The 19251-nt window shown below is 35.7% G+C and overlaps 1 protein-coding gene across 2 annotated transcripts; it reads left to right on the forward strand.

Moving 5' to 3' along the window:
• Positions 1–207: 207 nt before the first annotated feature.
• On the forward strand, positions 208–18075 carry LOC131796819 (protein FAM149B1). 2 transcript variants are annotated; one of them, XM_066172165.1, is made up of 21 exons: positions 208–452; positions 7171–7429; positions 7589–7673; positions 8128–8185; positions 9323–9469; positions 9697–9758; positions 10736–10832; positions 11201–11336; positions 11739–11793; positions 12184–12293; positions 12441–12559; positions 12782–12818; positions 13082–13185; positions 13672–13738; positions 14272–14309; positions 14434–14502; positions 14841–14925; positions 15020–15075; positions 15276–15354; positions 15532–15775; positions 16131–18075. In XM_066172165.1, exons 1-21 carry the CDS (start codon positions 361–363, stop codon positions 16190–16192), a joined length of 2061 nt encoding a protein of 686 aa, XP_066028262.1. In that variant the 5' UTR covers positions 208–360; the 3' UTR covers positions 16193–18075. The 2 variants fall into 2 exon arrangements, with proteins under 2 accessions (XP_066028262.1, XP_066028265.1); XM_066172168.1 differs by lacking the exon at positions 208–452 and adding an exon at positions 3767–4055.
• Positions 18076–19251: the final 1176 nt, after the last annotated feature.

Consider the following 19251-nt stretch of genomic DNA (forward strand, 5'->3'; position numbering starts at 1 on the left):
ATTGTTGTAAGCAACACCGTTACAGCTTGTCAACTGAGCATGAAGAGGAGGTTTTTCAATGGAAAGAGATATTACACCTTTCTATTTCTTTCCTTTTCAATATCTTATCCACACGTCACATCCGGGCTAGTTTACCTCTCGCGCAGTCTCCCGGATGCGACCGTATGTTTTGGGCCCCGTGGCGGGAAGCACAATTGAAAATGTGCATTTTATAAAGAATAACGAAAATAAGCGGCGCGCGGCATGTGTGATGAGTGGCGCTAGGAAACACAACCACGCGGGAGTAGAGACAGTCAAAACAACGCTAGTTGTAGAAAATTCTGCTAAGAATTGAATACTATCGAATGGATTTCAAAGCTCATGACGCTCTTGGGAGATTTCATGTACCTCCCGGCGGTGATTCGCTCGAAGAGACGCGAAACACCTAAAGAAATTTCGTTCATCTTAAGGGGGTAAGTGTTGTTAAGCATTATTTACAGTAATTTCAAACCAAAATGTGCTTCGATAAAGGTCCCGAAAGATCGCTCAAAATACTACGAAAGGAAATTGTAATTACAGAAGGTGACACTTACGGTCGTCAACCTAAAATCGTACTCGAAATTTTCAGTATTTAAATCGAACGGAAATAGTATATTGAATTAGGAAGCGTTGTAGAAACTTCTAGAGTGTTCCGCTTCGAAAGTGTGAGATTTCAAAACCAGGTTGAGATCTGGATATTTTTTCACTCCGTCCGACAACATTTGTAATTTTTCTTTCAAAGTTTGTATAATGAACGAAATATCTCTGTGATGCCTGTTTCGCCAAATGATAACTAACAATCAGGAAATACTAACATCAAAACAGACAGGCTTGACATATAAAATCAATATACCGTTCGAAGACCGTGCATTTATTATCTCCTTTGCCTCACACGTTTGAGAGGAGAGGTGGGATATCATTCTCTTCCGTTGAGAGTGATTTCGCGTGATTTATGTTGCTTAGCAAAGATCTCTATAAGAGAGGCTCCCGGCATGTTTTCTTAAGTGCACTTATGATCCAACATAAAAAGCCTTAGATGAAAATTGGCCCTATTTTTTTATTCGCCTTGCTCTGGTGATCACATTGTATAAGTTACGATAGCTGTGTTTGCTTTTTTGGCCTATTCTGTCCTGTACTGTTTATTTTCTATTGGATATTTCCGAACATTGAGCGTTAGTTAGTTGTATGCCTCAAATCAGTTCTTCGCTTAACTGTCAGTTTAGCGCCGCCTAGAGTCAAATAATGGAGGAAAAAGTAAGGCCATTTCGAATTTCAATTTACGGTGTTAACGCTCGCATGCTGTAGGCTCCTTTTTAAGAATAATGTGTCGATTGAGTAAAATAACTTGGCATATGGCTTTTCAACAACACAGTGACATAAAGTCAAACAGATGCAAAGATAGGAAATGAAATCGTGGCCAGAGATTGCCTGTAAAATAGACTTAATATGACAGAATATTATAAGACTTACTTTCGCTTTATAATCTCGAGTTTTTGCAATTAAATTCTATTCAGTTGATGCATATATTAGAATTCAACTTTCCCGTTAATAGTTTTTGCATGTCATTATTCTTAGCGGTGGGCAAATACAACGACGAGAATTTTTTCCTTTAGATCTCAGCGGCAGTATATTTCCCCTGTTATCTGCTTCAATTACTGAAGCAAAAGATCACCTCAATATAGAATCGAGAAAATATTAATGAAGGCGTCAGTCTATGATTCTAGGATCGAAAGTAAACTTTTTAGAAATAAAAAACAAATATGGTCAAATCTTTGACGAAATTATTAGAAATTCATTGAAATTATTTGGAACTCTCACGTTGGGATAACTCCTAAACCGAGCCAAAAAGAAGGAAAAAAATTACTTCATTTCGGTCGGAAGCCAGAGTGAAAATTTAAATTGAAGAGTATCTAGATGACATGGCATTCGCTTTTCCACCAATTATATGGAGCAATTACCGGAGATATCTTGTAAAGTGCCCAGGGTACACAATATTAATTAAAAAAAAACTCGGTTGGATATTGAAAATTTAAGCAAGAATTATCTAAGGTTTAGATATTTAACATGTGGTTCCACAAAGTCGCAAAAGCAATGCGATAAAAAACTGATCATCGCGTGCGATTTCATTTATAAAAAAGCTAATTTCCCATTATTCTGTTTCCTCAGCTTGACCCATTCTTTGGATCTTAGGCAATCTATCAATGCGTCAGTTCGAAAAGAGAGCTGTCTTTGTTTCTGTAATAAATTATTAACGATTTTCAAACAAGTTTGTTGCGGTCGTTGCTATACGACTCGCGTAACAAGTTAACAGTCTAATGTTACCATGGCTACACCAACTTGTTTTTCTGTATTCAGCGGAGCCTATAACGATACTTAGTGTTATGAATCGTGCCGCAAATGAATACTAACTCTAAATTCGAACAGGACAATTTTTATGACGACTTCTGCACGCTTTGAACCGGTCGATACATATTTCCCCACTAAGGTTTTTCTTAAAATGTATAGACTTAATTTTTAATTTGTTTCAAGCTATAAATCGAGCGTTGTAAACTTTAATTTAAAACAGAACCGCATTCTAGAGAACACTTGTGAGATACTGTATACGAACCGAGCATTCTGTCGAGTTCGGCAGCGAATGTTAGGTTCTGTTAAAGTTGACCGAGAATGCGATCTTAAATTAGATGGGATTCAGATCTTTTCGATATATTCGTATTTTATTTTTCACGATTTTTTAAACTGCTGTAATATGTTTTCAACATCAGCCTTTATTCAACGACTAAGGTCACTGTTAAAAGTTTCTAAAGCTGACCCCCGGCGTTTTGAGCGTTAGCCCTTCGTAGGAGCGAATGACTGTGACACCACAGTTGTTTAGGAACTGACCCCCTCATTCATTTGTCGTATAGAGATAGACGATCTCATCTCAAGTAATTTAGTGTTAACAACTGAGTTGAAAAGGTAAATTAGCCACCGTAAAGGGTAAAAAAGCTGACGTTTCGAGCGTTAGCCTTTCATCAGACGAAGGGCTAACGCTCGAAACGTCAGCTTTTTTACCCTTTGCGGTGACTGATTTACCTTTTCAACTCAGTTGTTAACACTAAATTACCTGCTATACTCTCCCACCGACACAGCACCACAGTTTCTTTAGAAACTTACCCCTTTATTCAGATCTCACCTCAACTTGTGATTTAAGAAAACAATGGGCTGTTTCGGCTTTTCTTTCATTCCTTTTAATGTATGTTTATCAGTTCGTCTGGAAGCTTTGGAAACTGATGAGTTTCATCTGTTTAATCAATTTTGGAAAGTCAGATGTCTGAGCTTACCTCTCTGATGTTTAAAATGAAACTAACAGTCTTTTCATTGAATTACACAGTTGAAATTTCAAGTTAGTTCTGACTCGGCAACTTCTTTGATCTTGGTTTATTTTTGTTCATTATCATTTGTTTTGCACTCCTGAACTGCTGATGGGTATTGCGTGACAATTGTTTACGCAGCAATTTAAAACGATTGCTTTTGACTCTCGCTTTTAGACATTTTTTAAATTTTTAAGCTTAAAATTACCTTTTGCCACCTTATATTCCGCTAATTGGTATCGGGAATTCTCAATTTTAAGGCACTTTGTTGATCACTCTGTGTAAGCTCAATAAGAAAATCGGCAGGGGGAGACCTGGGTAGGGGTGCGCTTTGTAACCACTCGACCACTTAACCCGCGCATAGTCTACTGGGAAATTTGTAACTCGGCTTAATTTTGTTGTTTTGGGAACTTTTGTAAGAGTCAATATCGGAAATTGAGTCAAGATTTTCAGTATTAAGCGTGATCTGAGCGATTGACTTCACGTCGGAAGTTCTAAGGGCCTACATGAAAATAGATAAAGATTAACAAAAGCAATGAAAGAGTGGATCTGGACGAGATGAGGGACACAATCTCGTTGCAAGCTTTGTTGTCATGGACGTGCTGTGTTCTGCAGCTCCGAACGGAGTGGAATTTTGCATTTCTCGCACAATGCAGAAATGACGAATAGGACCCATCCTCTTGAGATGTGAGTTTAATTATTACGATATGAGTATCTGTGAAGTCAAACCATGACTAAATCTACAGCACTCAATGAAAATTGCTTTAATCGTCGAACACAAAATGATGGAGCTGGGTGAAAATTTGCCGTGATTTTGGCGACCAATTATTGCTCAACGATTATCTATTAATTGCCTATCAATTAGCAGACAGACAAATTCGCCGACTAAATCATCTTTTTGACCCCTAGTTTTCCGGCTACTACACACTTTGTGTGTACTAGTACACAAAACATTTTTTTAAGACAAGCATGCAAAGGAATATATGCGCGTTTTAAGTGCTACATTTATTATAGGTCTTAGTGCATGTAGATTAAGAAGTACGGAAATGTTGAAGGATTTGTTATTTCATACTGAGCGTCTTGAAAAGCAGAGATTAATCAAAGATTTCAATATTCGTAAAACAAAGTCTACAAGCTTTCTCCTCTGGATTAAATGTCCATCATACTGTCCTGCTCAAATGGGGTTTACACGTATGTTTGTTGGTATACTGAAATGGTATAATTTTACGTGCAGTACTGCTGTGCTTTGTGTTACTGTAGACTCTAGTAGACTTGATTTTTATTTTGAAATGACATTTTCAGATTCCAGGATTAATATTAGGACCATTCCATAATTTAGAACTACTTAAATGGTGAAATTTAAAATATTTCATATATAGCCCAATGATGGATTTTTGGAGTGAGGAGGCTAAATTATTTTAAAGATAGTAATCTGAAAGTTGAGTTTGTGGGAAATGACAAAGAGAGGATGATTATTTTTGTATGATGAAAAGTGTGTGGAAATAGCTGGCATGCTGTAAGATTTAAAATGATTTTAGGGAGACATTTTTATTCGCAAAATCTCACCAAGGGAACAAAACTAATTGAACTCAACACAAAGGTAAACTTGCTGATAAGATTTTTTCCAAAATGGATTTACTTTGTAAATAAGAGCAAGTAACAATTTTGTTACAGACACTATATAATGTCTGTAACAATGACATTTTTTTTCTTTGTTTTCTCTGAAAATAAAACCCTTTTTTTGTAAGCCTTGCACCTTTTTCCGTTATTAGGGGCCCAAACTTAAGTGCTGTGAATTATCAAAATCCTGGAAAAACGCCAGAAAAAATAAAGCCTACTTTGTCTTACAGACATTATGTTACAGACATTACATTGCAGATATAACATTATGAAAATTTCATTATGGATGTTATGACTGAATGACTTTTATTCTTGTAATTCTTTTGGAAGGAATAAATGCTTCATGCAAACCAATTTTGTTCAAATTTATCACATCCAAGTTTACAGTGCTTTTAACTAAACACTTATAATGATAACCATAACAACAACTGTACATTAACAGTTGCAACACCATGGTGACATGAGGAGTATACATTTTCAAAAAGTTTATGTCCATTTGTGAAACAAGTTTATTGAAAGACATATCATGTTAATAGTCAGTACCATCTTTTAAAATATCTGAAGATTATAAATTAAAAAATGTTTCAAAAATGTAGTTTAAAACAAACAATACTTCAACTTTCAAAGGTCATTGCAGTGATAATGACTGTCCTCATACTACGGAGGAAATTGCCAATTCATACTGTTCTGTGCAGTGTAACTTTCCAAAATAGTGTCAACTAGCTTATTAAGATTCAATGAATAGTACTTTGACAAGGAGTTCAGTACAATCCAAGTTCAGAAATTAAAGCAATGTTTAAGTACTGCAATCTGCAGTTAGTTTGACTATTTATCTGAAAACATTTTCTTTTTGAAAATAGTTAAACAGCCTCTCAATATATGAAAGACTTGGAACATTGAAAGGTCTAATGTCTTTAGCTCTATAGAGCCATAGAAGACTTTTCTTGTGGACAATATAAAATAAAACTTGGTCTCATACTAGAAATCTAATCTGCACTGTATCTCAGAAAGCAAGAAGCAAACGACAGCAGAAATACTAGTTAGAGCTTTCTCAATAAAATTGAATGGTGAGAAGCATGCTCTATAGGGGATACTCTGCAGACCACAATCACATGTACACACAAACTGTAGTATTAATGTTATGGTTATCAGTACAACCAGAAAAGAGGATTAACTTGTAATTAAGCCTGATTAAGAATACCTTTATCAGTTCTGACAAAATTAATTATCAGAAGTTGATAAATAAACAAAAACATTACCTTATTCTTACTGGTGTAAAAAAAAGTTTTCCAGTGTAATGTCTGCAACAAAAATTGTGTAATGTCCATAACAGCAAGTTTTTACCTCAAGCTCAAAATCTAACCATAGAATAAGGGATATGACTAGATTTTAAAGAGCTATGAACCAGCTTTGTTCTTACTATTATTAAATGATTTTTGTCTGAAAAGTCAATTCACAGGAAAATAGGTGTCAAGTGAATATGTTAATTAAATTGAAGCTCTATTTCTTTCCCAGCACCAAAAATTTAAGATAAAATTTATTGTTTAATGGTTCTGAATTGGTAAGATAATTTAGAAAAAAGTGAATCCAATTTTAGACTTCAAGGCAAAAAGAACTTCAGATAATTTTTGTGGCCAACTGTTTAGCCCAGATTGAAACATGGTGGTTTTGGAAAAAGAGCTTCAATATGTGCTTTTACCATGGTTTGATTGTCATCTTCCTTTACATTGCTGTATAATAATTATATAGATTTAGCCAAGCCTAAAAGCAGAGCTCGCATTTTTTGTGGGTCGTCCAACTTGGAGCCAAGTGCACTAACCACCAGACTACTGAACAAAGCCATGGCATTGGCGTGCCCACGGTACATTTGACCTTGCATGTTAAGAGTAGCACCTTGTACGGTCATACAGTTGTACGGCCGTACAGTTGTACAGTCATACAGTCATATATCCAAATTTTTTTGGCTTGATGGGTTACTACTATTTTGTATAATTATGGGGCTACGCTCTGCAAGCTCTGCTATTACCACAATCCCTTTTTATGCTATATTGTTGTGCTTGTAACAGCTGACTTAATATAATTATACTTCCTTTACTGACCTTCATGTATGTGATTCATAACAAACCTTTCTTAAATTTTCTTCTATATTCAACATATTCTTTATTTTTATCTCTATTGCTAGCCGTGGATTTTCTCACAGTAGTGTGGATGCTCTCCATCCTCTCCCTGAGAGACCAGAGGAATCCTTGCCTTTGTCCTATTTTGAGAGAATTCACAGCAGCAACTTCACTAACATCACCCCTGACACCAGTGGTCAATCATCACCCACTACTGACAATACTCCAAGTATTGGTAATGGACTTTTTGAGTCAAACACATGGTCGACAAATACAGGGATCCTTACTGGAAGAAGCAGTGTATACTCTTGGGGAAATGAGGATGTGAGTTTGTAATTTACAACTTGTAACGTAGCTAATGTGTTTATTTTGTACTGTATAAAAGCCAGGTCTTTCACAGTTCCTGGAAAAGTGTTTGAGTAATATTTGTTCTGAGACTTTTGAGAACCAAACATGTATATTGTGTATTACTTTATCATCAAGGAGTTCGATAGACAGGCTTCAGCAACAGTGAAACGGATGTTTGATGAAATTGATGGAATGCTGTTTGAAGGAATGCATTTCAATGGTTAGTGACAATTTTAATTGATACATGTATTCAACATAAACTGTCAAGAATACTGTTTTTAATTATAGATGAGTGTATATCATTGATACACATCTATATTCATTAACTTTTTTCCCACTTGAGATAAAACAGTTAATTTCCATTATAAATGTTACCCTTCTTCTTTGCCATATGCACAGATGATTTCAGTTACTATTAAAATGACAAGAGTATTCAAATGGCCAATAAGAAGATCAAACTTAACAAACTTATTTGTTTGACTTGTGTCAAGGGCAGGTTAAGTTTAAATGTTGTTTGAAGAAAAATTCCCTCTTCTATGCATCAGTATGTATTCTGTGCATGTCTCAATCAGAATGCACCGAGGGAACTTATGAAGCATGCAGGAAAATTGAATCTGATCACCCAAAGTTACCAGCTCTGTTATTAATAATCTTTGATGATTTGTTCATGACAGGAAGCCCTCAACTGTTGTCTGAATGTGAAGAATGGTTCAAGCGATTTCCACATCTGCGGTATGTATTTTGTTCATAATTGATTGTTAACATGCTTCCATGTTTCATTTTCCCAGTTAATAAGGGAGGGGAAATGTATGCTTTCGTGCAATTAGCCTTTTATTTTATTTTAATTATTATCAGCAAGTTAAGTTTGAAATGTTTCCTGAAACAATGATTAAATTGGCAGTTTACATGACAACAAAGGATAATAAAAAATATAATAAAAAATACAGCAAAATGTACTGAATTTCCATTAGTAAATCCCATCACTAGAAAATGACTTTCTCTGCTGATGATCATTAATTTGTATGAACTTGTATACAATTTTGTCAGCCTCATTGAATTATTGGTTTAATTAGACCCCTGTATGTAGATCAGTAAACCTGTGAGCTTTTCCACTAACTATCAATTTCTTTTACATGTAAAATATTCCTTAAAGTACATGTATTATGCCTGTTATACAATTTGTGAAATTTTCATTAAGTACCCCTATGATAAAAGAATAATGCTCATACTCTCAAGCTTTTGCAAAAATGCACCAAGCTAATTCATTGCGCTTTGTTCTTAAAAATAAGTGTTACGGCAGTAGATGGCTATGACAGTGATATCTTTTGTCTGCCATCACCATATTACTTTGAGTTGAGTTGGAAAATGTGGGCAAAGATTAATGCAACATTAAATTACATTTATCAACATGTGAATCCAGCTAGTTAAGAATGCAGCACAGGATTTTTATACTAGTAGGTGTTAATTGTTATCTGCTCACCGCATTCGCCGAGTTTATGTGTGAGAGAGAAAAAGTCGTGAGTCTCTGAGATCACTTTCCAGCTATCTCAATGCAACTTGACTACATCATCACCTGGTAAAGGCAGATTGTTAAAAAAGATAAATCATTACACTAAGAATCAGCCTTATTTTTGCACCTCAGGTTAAAAAAATGAAATAAAACATGCATGTTAACTTGTAAATGAAATCACATTCAAGTGAGAACAAGAACAACCATTTTATTGATGTAGGTAGGCTTTGAGGCAGTTGAATATCTTGGATGTCTTGTACCTTTCTCAAGCTGTAACATGCTATAGTCAATGAGCGGTTTTCTTTGCTTCTTACATAGTATGACACTTTATTTGAGGGGTCTCCTTCATTTCCCTGCAGAATCTGTGGTTATCAATTGCTCAATCCCAAGGATGATGGTACTCAATTGATTCCATTTCCAGCTGGAGAGCCAAGGATAGACAACCAGCGACCACAGACATCTTTTCTTGAAGATGTGGAGGAATTTGGTGCTTTTGATTCACAAGGGTAACTTTGATTTGACATATATACACATAGTTCACCACAAACTAGAAAAGAGGTGTTTGGTTCCATGGCATAAAATGAACAGGTCTGTTCCTTTTAAGGAGGTCTGCCTGTACTGGGTGGGTGAATAACATGTATTTTTGTTATTCGTATATATGGGTTCAGTCTTATCTGAGTCTTCTTTAATTAGAAAGTAATTTAAAAATAGATCATTATCCTTTTGCTTCTAGTTTATGCATTCAAGGATTTCATCTTGATCCATTGCCAGAGCCTTCAGAGTCTTACATGAATGGTAAGAACAATTGTATTTCAATAATTTTTTGTACCCTATTAAGTAACTCTAATAGATTGCAAAAATATTAGAAATGATGGGCACAGTGAACATGTGTACATGTGGAAGTCCAGTAGGGCAAATTATATGTACACGACACATAATAATTATTTTATAGAATGATGTAGCAAAAGCAGATTTACCTGACGTGTATTATAGGGTACATTTTACAATTATACAAAAATTTTGTATACAATGTACTGTAGAAAATTGTAAAATGTACCCTATAATACAGGTATTAATGTGGTAATGTAATGTATTTGGTGTAGCACTGCTATATTTTTAGATTTACCTCAATTATAACCTTTTAAGATGCTCTGCATGTATATGTATGTGTTGCTTCTAAGGGACAGAATTAGTGGTTGTTAACTACATGTAAATTGCTGTTTGTTACTTTGAGCAGACTGGATGCGCTTTTGGATTACTTTTAGATTTTGTAATTTGTGTTACATGCCGAGATTTTTTGCAATTGGTGACCAGTAGTATATAATGGCAGCAGGTTGTACATGTGATATCTGAAGTCCTCTCAACCATGTGCATGTACTGTTATTTTAAACTTGTAGTTGTCTGTTGGGCTCAATGTCATTAAGATCAAGATAATTATTTCTACCAAATGATTGTCTTTTCCTTTTGTCTGGTATTCATTAGAATCTTAATCTGAGAAATTAAGATTATAAAGAAATTGAAGCAAACAAACATAGACAGATAAAGGCCCACAAACTCTGCAGGCTGTATGCATTTTTAAATATTGACAGTAATGTACATTGTAATATATACAACAGTTGGTATAATTCTCCAAAAACATGATTCTTTTATCCATTGCATGGAAAGTTCACCTAACCAAGTATACATCCACATAATGTATACATTGTGCATGCTCAGCATACCATATAAGGCAAAGGTGATATGATACATTATGCCTCTGGTTATTCTTACAGCTGATGAAATGAATGGCTTCTATTCAGAGTTTGAAGAAGAGATCCTGGCAGAAGATGGTGAAGTAGAAGAATATTTTGGTTATGACCAACCTGCTATGTAAGTTTCAAGAAGTGTTTACAACATGGTTATTGACAATAATCATAGATGGCAAAGCTTGCAAGTCATGTACATGTACATGCTGACATTATATTTCCTGTCATTAAAAGCAAATAAATGTTACGATGCATAAGACTTGAAATGGTAAACTCTGTTAATTTGCTGCACCAAATGAAACTCTTACAACTACAGGAGTGATGATATACAGTAAAATATTTGATGCACGGTAGACAAATTGCTATAAAGTAAAGATTTACCCTTAATATACATTTTATACTTTTCTTACCCTTTGTTTTTTTGTTTCATTTTTGACAGTAGTCTGAAACTTATTGGTTATTTTAATTATATGTACTTATTTTGCACTGTAGAGAGGAAGAGGGAACAGAAGCCAGAACTGGTATGAGGTATCGCCGTCAGCAGCGACGAGGTTACCCCCCTGTGACCCCCAATGCTTGTGCTAAGGATACTGTTGTCAGCCAGATGTTTGACCAAGTTTGGGGAGAGGTGAGCTGACATTCCCCATCATGATTTAGAGTCAAATCAGAACACTTGAACACAATTTGTACATATAAGATCTGTATATTTCTTGGAAGTAACCCAATAAATATTTTGGCATCTTCATAAGAATTGAAATGCAGTAGTTACAGGTTTTTAAAAGCAAGGTGGGATCATTTAAAAGCTCATTAAAAATGAAAGCTTAGTACAAATTATTACCAGCCATGATTCAAACATCCTGGCCCTTCACTTTCCTTAAGTTTTATTGTCATGTACACCATAATTCTTATTTTTTTTAATTCAGGTAATGTTCTTTTGAAACTCGCATGTTCTTCAGCAGAAGACTGCCCTCAATAATTAATCACAGTTTTTTATTGAATTGTGTCAATGTTGATTTCATTACTGTTTTAGGTGGTTTTATGGCTGAGAAGTTTGTTAAGTCTCTACTCACAAAAAGTGCTAAGAGGTATGGTATATTAAGTGTTAAATAATGTAGTTTGTTTTATTCACCTATAGCACCTCTGCTCGGTAGTGTATCATTGTAAGTTTTTGTTTTATAAGACTTGTGAAACTGTTTTTAAATTTTAGCTGTTTAGCTTTAAGCAAATGGTAACAACAAATCTAAATTACAGTTTAGAGTTACAACAGAATTGAGATTGGGAAACAAATACTGCAGACCTACATGTAGTGCATGTAGGGGTACATGTAAGAAGCATGCTCTCATTGGTTCATGAAAGTATGTCATGCTTTCTGTATTCAAAAATTGTTTTTGATAAATCTTTTATCATTGTGTTTTTGTATTTCTGTCTGAGGTGTCCACACTAAATCACTGGGCCTTTTTTATGCACCTTTACAGACAAACCACAGTTTCTTGCTGATGTGGTGGTTTCTTCTGATCGTGCCATTGAGAGCCCACTTCGGCCATTTTCCCAAAGTGTTATGTCAAGGAATCACTTTTCCTCCCAGGTGAGCGGGAGTAAATCCCTCATTGTACTTCAATGGTTGTATGGCCTTTTTCTAACTCTTTGTGCTTTATTCCTTGTACTTTTTATTGTACTTCTTAATATCACATACATGTATTGATTCTCCTTATGAACATTTTTTTTTCTGCAGTCAAGACTAAAGACATTTTCAAGTTTCAATCCCCCACCCGATCAAAGTAGTTTAATTCATGCAATGAAGGTGCGACCAATGCCTTTAAATCCAAGGGCTCCTTCTGCAAGCACCTCTCAGTAAGTAATGAGTGATACACGCATATGTACATATTTGTCCATAACAAGGAAATTCTGTGTGTATACTGCATGGTGATTTAAGGAAGAGATAGCTTACACGTCACAGGCAGTTTGAATTTGATGTTTTCAACATGTACAATGTAGTAGCTTCTGTTGTAACTTACAGGATCACTATTTAAAGAAAATTACTCTTTAAAGTGAATCTCTATTCCATATTTGCAGCGCCCTTGACAGCAGAGAAGGGACCCCCTTTAATCCGGTTTGTCTGATATTCCGTCTTTACTTTTTAATTCTTGTTGGCCAAATGGTAAAACTGTGCTTGTTGATTTTTTTCCTTGGAGGTATGAAAGTAAAATGTATTTATATACATAAATGTGGTATGTTTCTGGTAGCTAGTATAAAATCGATGTTGAAAACGTATGATTTCCTGTCATGCAATCCTCTAACCTACAGTATATGTTGCAAATATACATGATATTAATTGTCGGGAAATCAATTAAAGGTTGCTTTTATTATTCAAAGGGCCGGCCAGGGTCCAGCAGCACAGTGATTTCACGTTCTACACGGATCAGTCAGCACAGTTCAGATCCATTCATGCACAAGATGATGCCATTTAAGAGAAATAGGTTTGTCTGATAAAATCATGGCATGTTCGTTTAAAACGAAGGCATTCTTCGTTAGGTGATTCATGTTGTCTTACCTCAAACATGGGGCTCGAAAAGTCAGAGGTGTGGAAGTAGGAGGTTGAGAGGTGGAACTAGAATGCCTACTCATAGAAAATAAACGAACAAATCAAAAATCAAGAAAGACAAATTTTAGTTGAATTAACAGAAACCTTCCAAAAATCAACGGATTATAAAGTAGGGTTTCTTCTCTGTTCAATTGCGTGAAGATCACATAAACGACTGAATTGAAGTAGCAGAACTGATGTGTTCCTAGTGTTCCTAATTGTATTCGACAAAGACACAGTTATAGGAAGAACTTCAGAGGAAAATGTTCATATGTTTACTTCTTTTATGACACAGTTTGGGATTTAAAGACTTTTCAGCAAGGATTGTTGTTTCTCTTGTTTGCAAACTTTTCCATAAGTATAAAATTGTTTTTCCTTTCAGGAACTTACCAAGTATACTACGCTTGACCCATCCGGACAGCAGTAAACCTAAAACACCCAGCGTCCAGGTACGTACCCACAAATGCATGTTAGACAATACATGAAATAAGTACCGCAATGATGCCTGAGAGCACCGCACATGTAGTGTTCCGTCTTAATAGTGAATTGCGCCCCCCCCCTCCCTTCTCCTCGTTCTAATGAACCTACTCCTAATACCCTTCTCGATATCAATCAATGCATGAGTTAAACTTGAAACAAAGAATGAATAAATACTTGCAAATGAATACAAAACAAACAAGGAAATAAATAAATTCCATTAAGTAATTAATAGATCGATGACATTTGATACACACAAAGTGTGTTTATTAAAAAAATATATATTGATTACGGTTATTTTGAGATATGTTCTGTACACTATAGATTATATTTCTTTAAGGAGGGTTTTGAGCAAACGATGTCTACTATTTCTGACCCTTTCATGTTAAAAATTAACACTTGAACTTTAGCTCAGGTTATCCTTGTCCATTTTATATCCGTTATTGATGTTGTTTTGGCTTGTTAGATGATGTTAATTTTCTATTGATGTTTTTGTTCCTTTTAGGATGATGTCATGGGCGGTATCGTGCAAGGAAGGAAATTGTAAGTTTGTAAGTTTGTTTGTATGCGAGGTTGTTTTTTTTCTTAAGAATTATAACGTTTGATCTCATGAATCGGCCCTAAGAAAGAGGCTCGAATATCGAACTCATACTGTCCTTTTTTTCAGATTTCCAGAGAAAGAAAGACTGTCATCTCCGCCTCAAGCCACGAATTCAAATTCTCCTGCGCCTTACATGTAAGTGGGCGGATGATTAGTTTGCAAGCTGTTGATGAGACTTTCTTTACACATTTAAATGATATTAACTGCGCCGATGTACACCGTCTACGGTCATGAGTCACAAGAAGATAAAGCAAAACAAATTATTGTAATTTCTCATAAAAAAGGCCTTCAGGTATAGAATCAGATACGTCCCACACCTTTGGCATTTGGAGTGTTATCGGTGAGAGGTGTATCCGTAAGAGTGTTACATTGTACTGATGATAAAGAACTAGTTTCTACTCAGCGAGAACACTTGACCACACACCAATTGTCACGAAATATACGAAAAAGTTTAACTCATTATTTTTCTTTAGGGGAAGAAACTTCGTTCTCCCTCCGATAGATGGTTTTAGTAGCAGAGAGACGCCTGTTCAACATAACGGAGGAAGAAATAGCGCGGTAAGTAATTTATTTCTATGTTATTTTATCGCATTTTCCAAGTGAATGTGACATTATGTAGGGATTTCCTAAGTAGTGGATCGTTTTCTTTCAGAAACAAGTTTCGTTCCGCCAGTCACGTGCATCAAGTGCCGCAACAGATGATTCTAGGTAATACATCAGTGTCTGAGAGAATAATTGTTACATGTAGTGGATGCAGAGCTCGTCTGTTTTCCTCGTGATAATCGATCTTTTTGTGACAGCTCTGCATCATTTTTTGCGTCTTGCTACTCTAGTCACATTTCCCAAGGTGAACTAATTTATCTTCTAAAGGAGTAATTTGTCCTTACAGTTCTTTTCCACTTTTCAAGGCAATCTTTTAAAGACAGAGCAAGGAATGTTACAGAGTCGTCAAGGCCAAATACATCAATAGCAACACATTCATTGAGAGTAAGTTTGATTGAGATGTTAGCTTGAGGCTGTAAACAATTCTCAATTAATAATCAATAATACAACCTGCAGTAGCCTTCCTCAAGGGAAATTGTAATCAGCAATTAATGTGGTATCAGCCAGTGTATAAGTTAGTAGTGGGACCGTCATGTTCATATTTTCCTTTTTTTGTTACAGAATGACACACCGCATCGACGCTTATCTACCCCCAGTGGGACTCATTTAATGCAAGGAATGTACTCTCGAGGTCAAATGAGACACGCACACAGCCCCCTGACGGGAATCACTGGTGTGAGCATGCCAATAGGCACTCACCCTGCTACTGAAGCAAATGCGTCGGCGCTTACGTCATCTAGTAGTCACCAATATGATGGGCGAGAAATTTCCCCCGTCAGTGACGAGGAGTACGAAGGCTTTAAGAGTGAGTTCATTGTTTTATCTTTTATAAGCTCCCGCAGGCCTATTTTCCCTTAACTATCACATACAGTTTGTTGCTTTGGTTCCTTTTTCCTGCTTTTGGATAGGGAAACCATCAGATTTAATCAGTTCGTTAGATTTTAAACCACTCTTTTACCAGGAGATTGTGCTCCAAGACACTGGAAATTGATCAGATTCTTCCTGAAAACCATGTTATGAGAAGTATCAGTTTCTAACGATAAATAATTTCAGAAATTTTCTTCCTTAACCGAAAACTCGACTAAGGTGCTAAACATAAGAAGCACCAATTAAGATTTTGCAGTTGGCATTTCTAATACACTCTTTTCTCGTTATTTCAGGTCCTGGCCCTTCAAGTCAACATTCTCATAGACGGAGCAAATTAGTGTCTTCCATTAGGTAGTATTTAATCAAATATTTTACTTTCAGAGCGGTGCGGCGATCATTACCATTAGTTAACTGTTAAAATTTTTTTAAGATGTAAAGATCTTTAATCGTAATTTATTTTGTACTGTATCAGTTGTTACATACCTGTACCAATATTTCTAAATTTGTAAATCAATAGACAGAGGAGAAACGGCTACTGCATAGATTTTTATGTCAGCACATTCATGGACTACATTACAAACCAATTGAGAGGTTCTGCATCCTTCAGTGTGCCACTTTATCGGTTTTAATGAGGAAACATGTATCATAACCAGCAAACTTTCGTGAAAATGCTCGTAAGGTTACGAAAAAATCGCTGAAGCACTCGAGAGTACTTCATCAGGTAACCTGTTTTCTTTTGGTGACCTAGGCTGGGACAGTCAGATATGACATCCCAAAGGTCAGCAACTATACTTTTTGAGCTTATGACCGGGTTACAAGGCTTGGAATATCCTTAACGCCATAGTTCTTTTGTTGTTCTCTCTAATGATCAGACATTTTAAATGAGGGATACTTACCAAACAAGGGTTTTTTCCCTAAAAATTATTCAATCACCTTTTGTTGCTTATTTTAAATCTGGGAGGCTGTTACAAACCTCACCATGAAGCACCTAACATCCCACGATATATCTGAAACTCGCCCTATTGAGAATTAGCCAAAGCATAAGTTTCCTCTATTTACCTGCCTTGCTCATACTGTATATATCCTCGGGGCATGCAGGGTGCTAATATTTATAGAAGAATGTATTAAGTATTTAATGTTTTCATTTCATAAAATACAATTTGAGATAAAGTTGACCCGAAGATCATCAGGCCGAAGAGAGCAGTATCCAGACAGGTGTCGGCTCTAGTTACTGCTCAGACATGTCCAATGTTTCAGTGGTATATATTTTTATATTTTTCATGTAAATTTATAAAAGGCGACAATGGATTTATATATTATTATCAGTTAAGAGCGTCGCTGTAAATGGTCAATGCCTCATCGTTGACCTTTGAATTTAATGCAATTTGTCGTAAGAATAATTAATCGAAAGGGATCATAATGTGTCTTCTTTTATATCGTGACGAAAGAAATTTAGCGTCAAAACCTCGTTTGCATATTCTCCACGTTATACTCCAGGTAGTCCGTATGTTACTCTTTCGTTTTGTTTAATCAGTTTACTAAATATTAACTCTGGTTGGCGAAGTTCATTTTATAGTTGTAGGTGCTGAAAACGTGGATGGAATAAACTTTAACTGGACGCCAACGTTTCATTAGACGTCAAACGTAGTTGAATGCATGCTTCGCAGACTTTTTAATTTCTCCAGAAACGAGATTGTTCTGACCATTGGGGCATTTCTTGATAGACGAGAAGAAAGTTATTGGTAACACTGATATATTAGCGGGTTTAGCGGAAATAGAACCATAATAACTGTAGGGAATATCAATAATTGTTTAAAAAAATTAATTGAAGATAGATGATTTTTAGTTCCTCCAGTTAGTTCATTGGGCATGTTTTTTAATGATAAATGAACACATTAATTTATTTTAACTTATATTTGTGCTTTGTAGCCCAACGACTATTGCTGGAGATCTATTTATTTGCAGTGTACGAAACTGCACGTTTCTTTGTTATAAAAAGAAACTTCGCATTTTCACATCACCCATGAAATGCAACTAATTGTGGCTTGTAATCGAGGTTACCATTAGAAAACGCTAGTAAAATACGTTGTTCTCAGTCGCGTGATAGTCACGTGACCGTAGTCTCTTAATTAACCTTGATTTCAAGCTCATGCGGGTGAGGTAAAAAATACCGCTTCATTTGATTTAAATTGACATGTACGCCTTAAGAAACGAAATAAATTCGTTAACTTCCGAGAATGTGCTATTGTTGTTTGTATTCTAAATGTGCAAAAGTTCTTGGTTTACGTATCATTTGTTCCTCATTATTTACAAAAAAACCTGTTTATAATTCGCCCCGTTAATGCAATTAGCTCATAGTTACCTTCAGGCTCCAATCAATATTGTTTTGGTAAACGGTTGATTTCTTTTATGAAATATTTGAGCTCTTTTTTGGAAACCGAACTGCTTCTATCTTGCATCATTCACAAGTTTTGTCGTTCCACCGATATGTTTATCCTCTAGAAATATACTACAGGCTATGAAAACTACCAAGAGCATAGGGCACTTTTGAAGTTATAATAACGAATTTCAGATCATTTGTCAGGACAATAGTCATATTAAAATTTGATTGTTTGTTCGTTCGTTTGTCGTAAAGACTTCTTGTCTGCAATTGGCATATTTTAAGCGAGAGTTTAATTGGTACCGGCCGAAACAAAAGCACACTCCCGAGAGAGAGCAAGAAACAGAAGAAATTGGCACCGTACTTCCTCAGTCCATCATGACAACAATAGATGATTATGCTTTTTCCGAGATAGCAAGCTCGTAAGGCGGTTAGGGAAAAAATGTACTTTATTTTCTATGGGTTTATATATTTTATTGTATGTGTCTATTCATTTTAGTGAAGTGAGAGTTTGTGAGTGGGGATGTCTACACCACAGCTGATTTCCAATTTACGATGGGAAATCGCCTAACTTATCCTAAGCACAGGGTTCTTTTTTACTTGAACGGCCGCGGTCCACTTAAAGCAGATTTTTAATCACGTATCTTGTCCGTCAAAATAAGAGAGAGTGTTTTGTGATAGAGAAAGGCATACAAAATATAATGTGACCACCGATTCTTAGTGCTTGAGAAGGCGACTCGATGTAAACTCGGAATTTCCTTGGGTCTTCGAGTACTACTCGAGGACGATAACGAGGCTTGAGTAGGTTCCAGACCGTAGGATGAGACAAAAATTCAAAATGGCTGGGCTGCAGTGTTTCCTTCACATCACAATAACAACAAAGCACACTCAGGCAAGGTGAGGTTAATTTATTCCGATCTATTTTGTTGTATGATCTTCACAAAGAAGCCCTGTTTTCCGAGAAGATCCTTACAAGATTCAGTGTGGAATTCTTGAGTTCAATAAGAATTCCACGTTGATTTACAACCACGTGT

This window comes from Pocillopora verrucosa, chromosome 1 (assembly GCF_036669915.1).
Source record: "Pocillopora verrucosa isolate sample1 chromosome 1, ASM3666991v2, whole genome shotgun sequence".
NCBI lineage: Eukaryota > Metazoa > Cnidaria > Anthozoa > Scleractinia > Pocilloporidae > Pocillopora > Pocillopora verrucosa.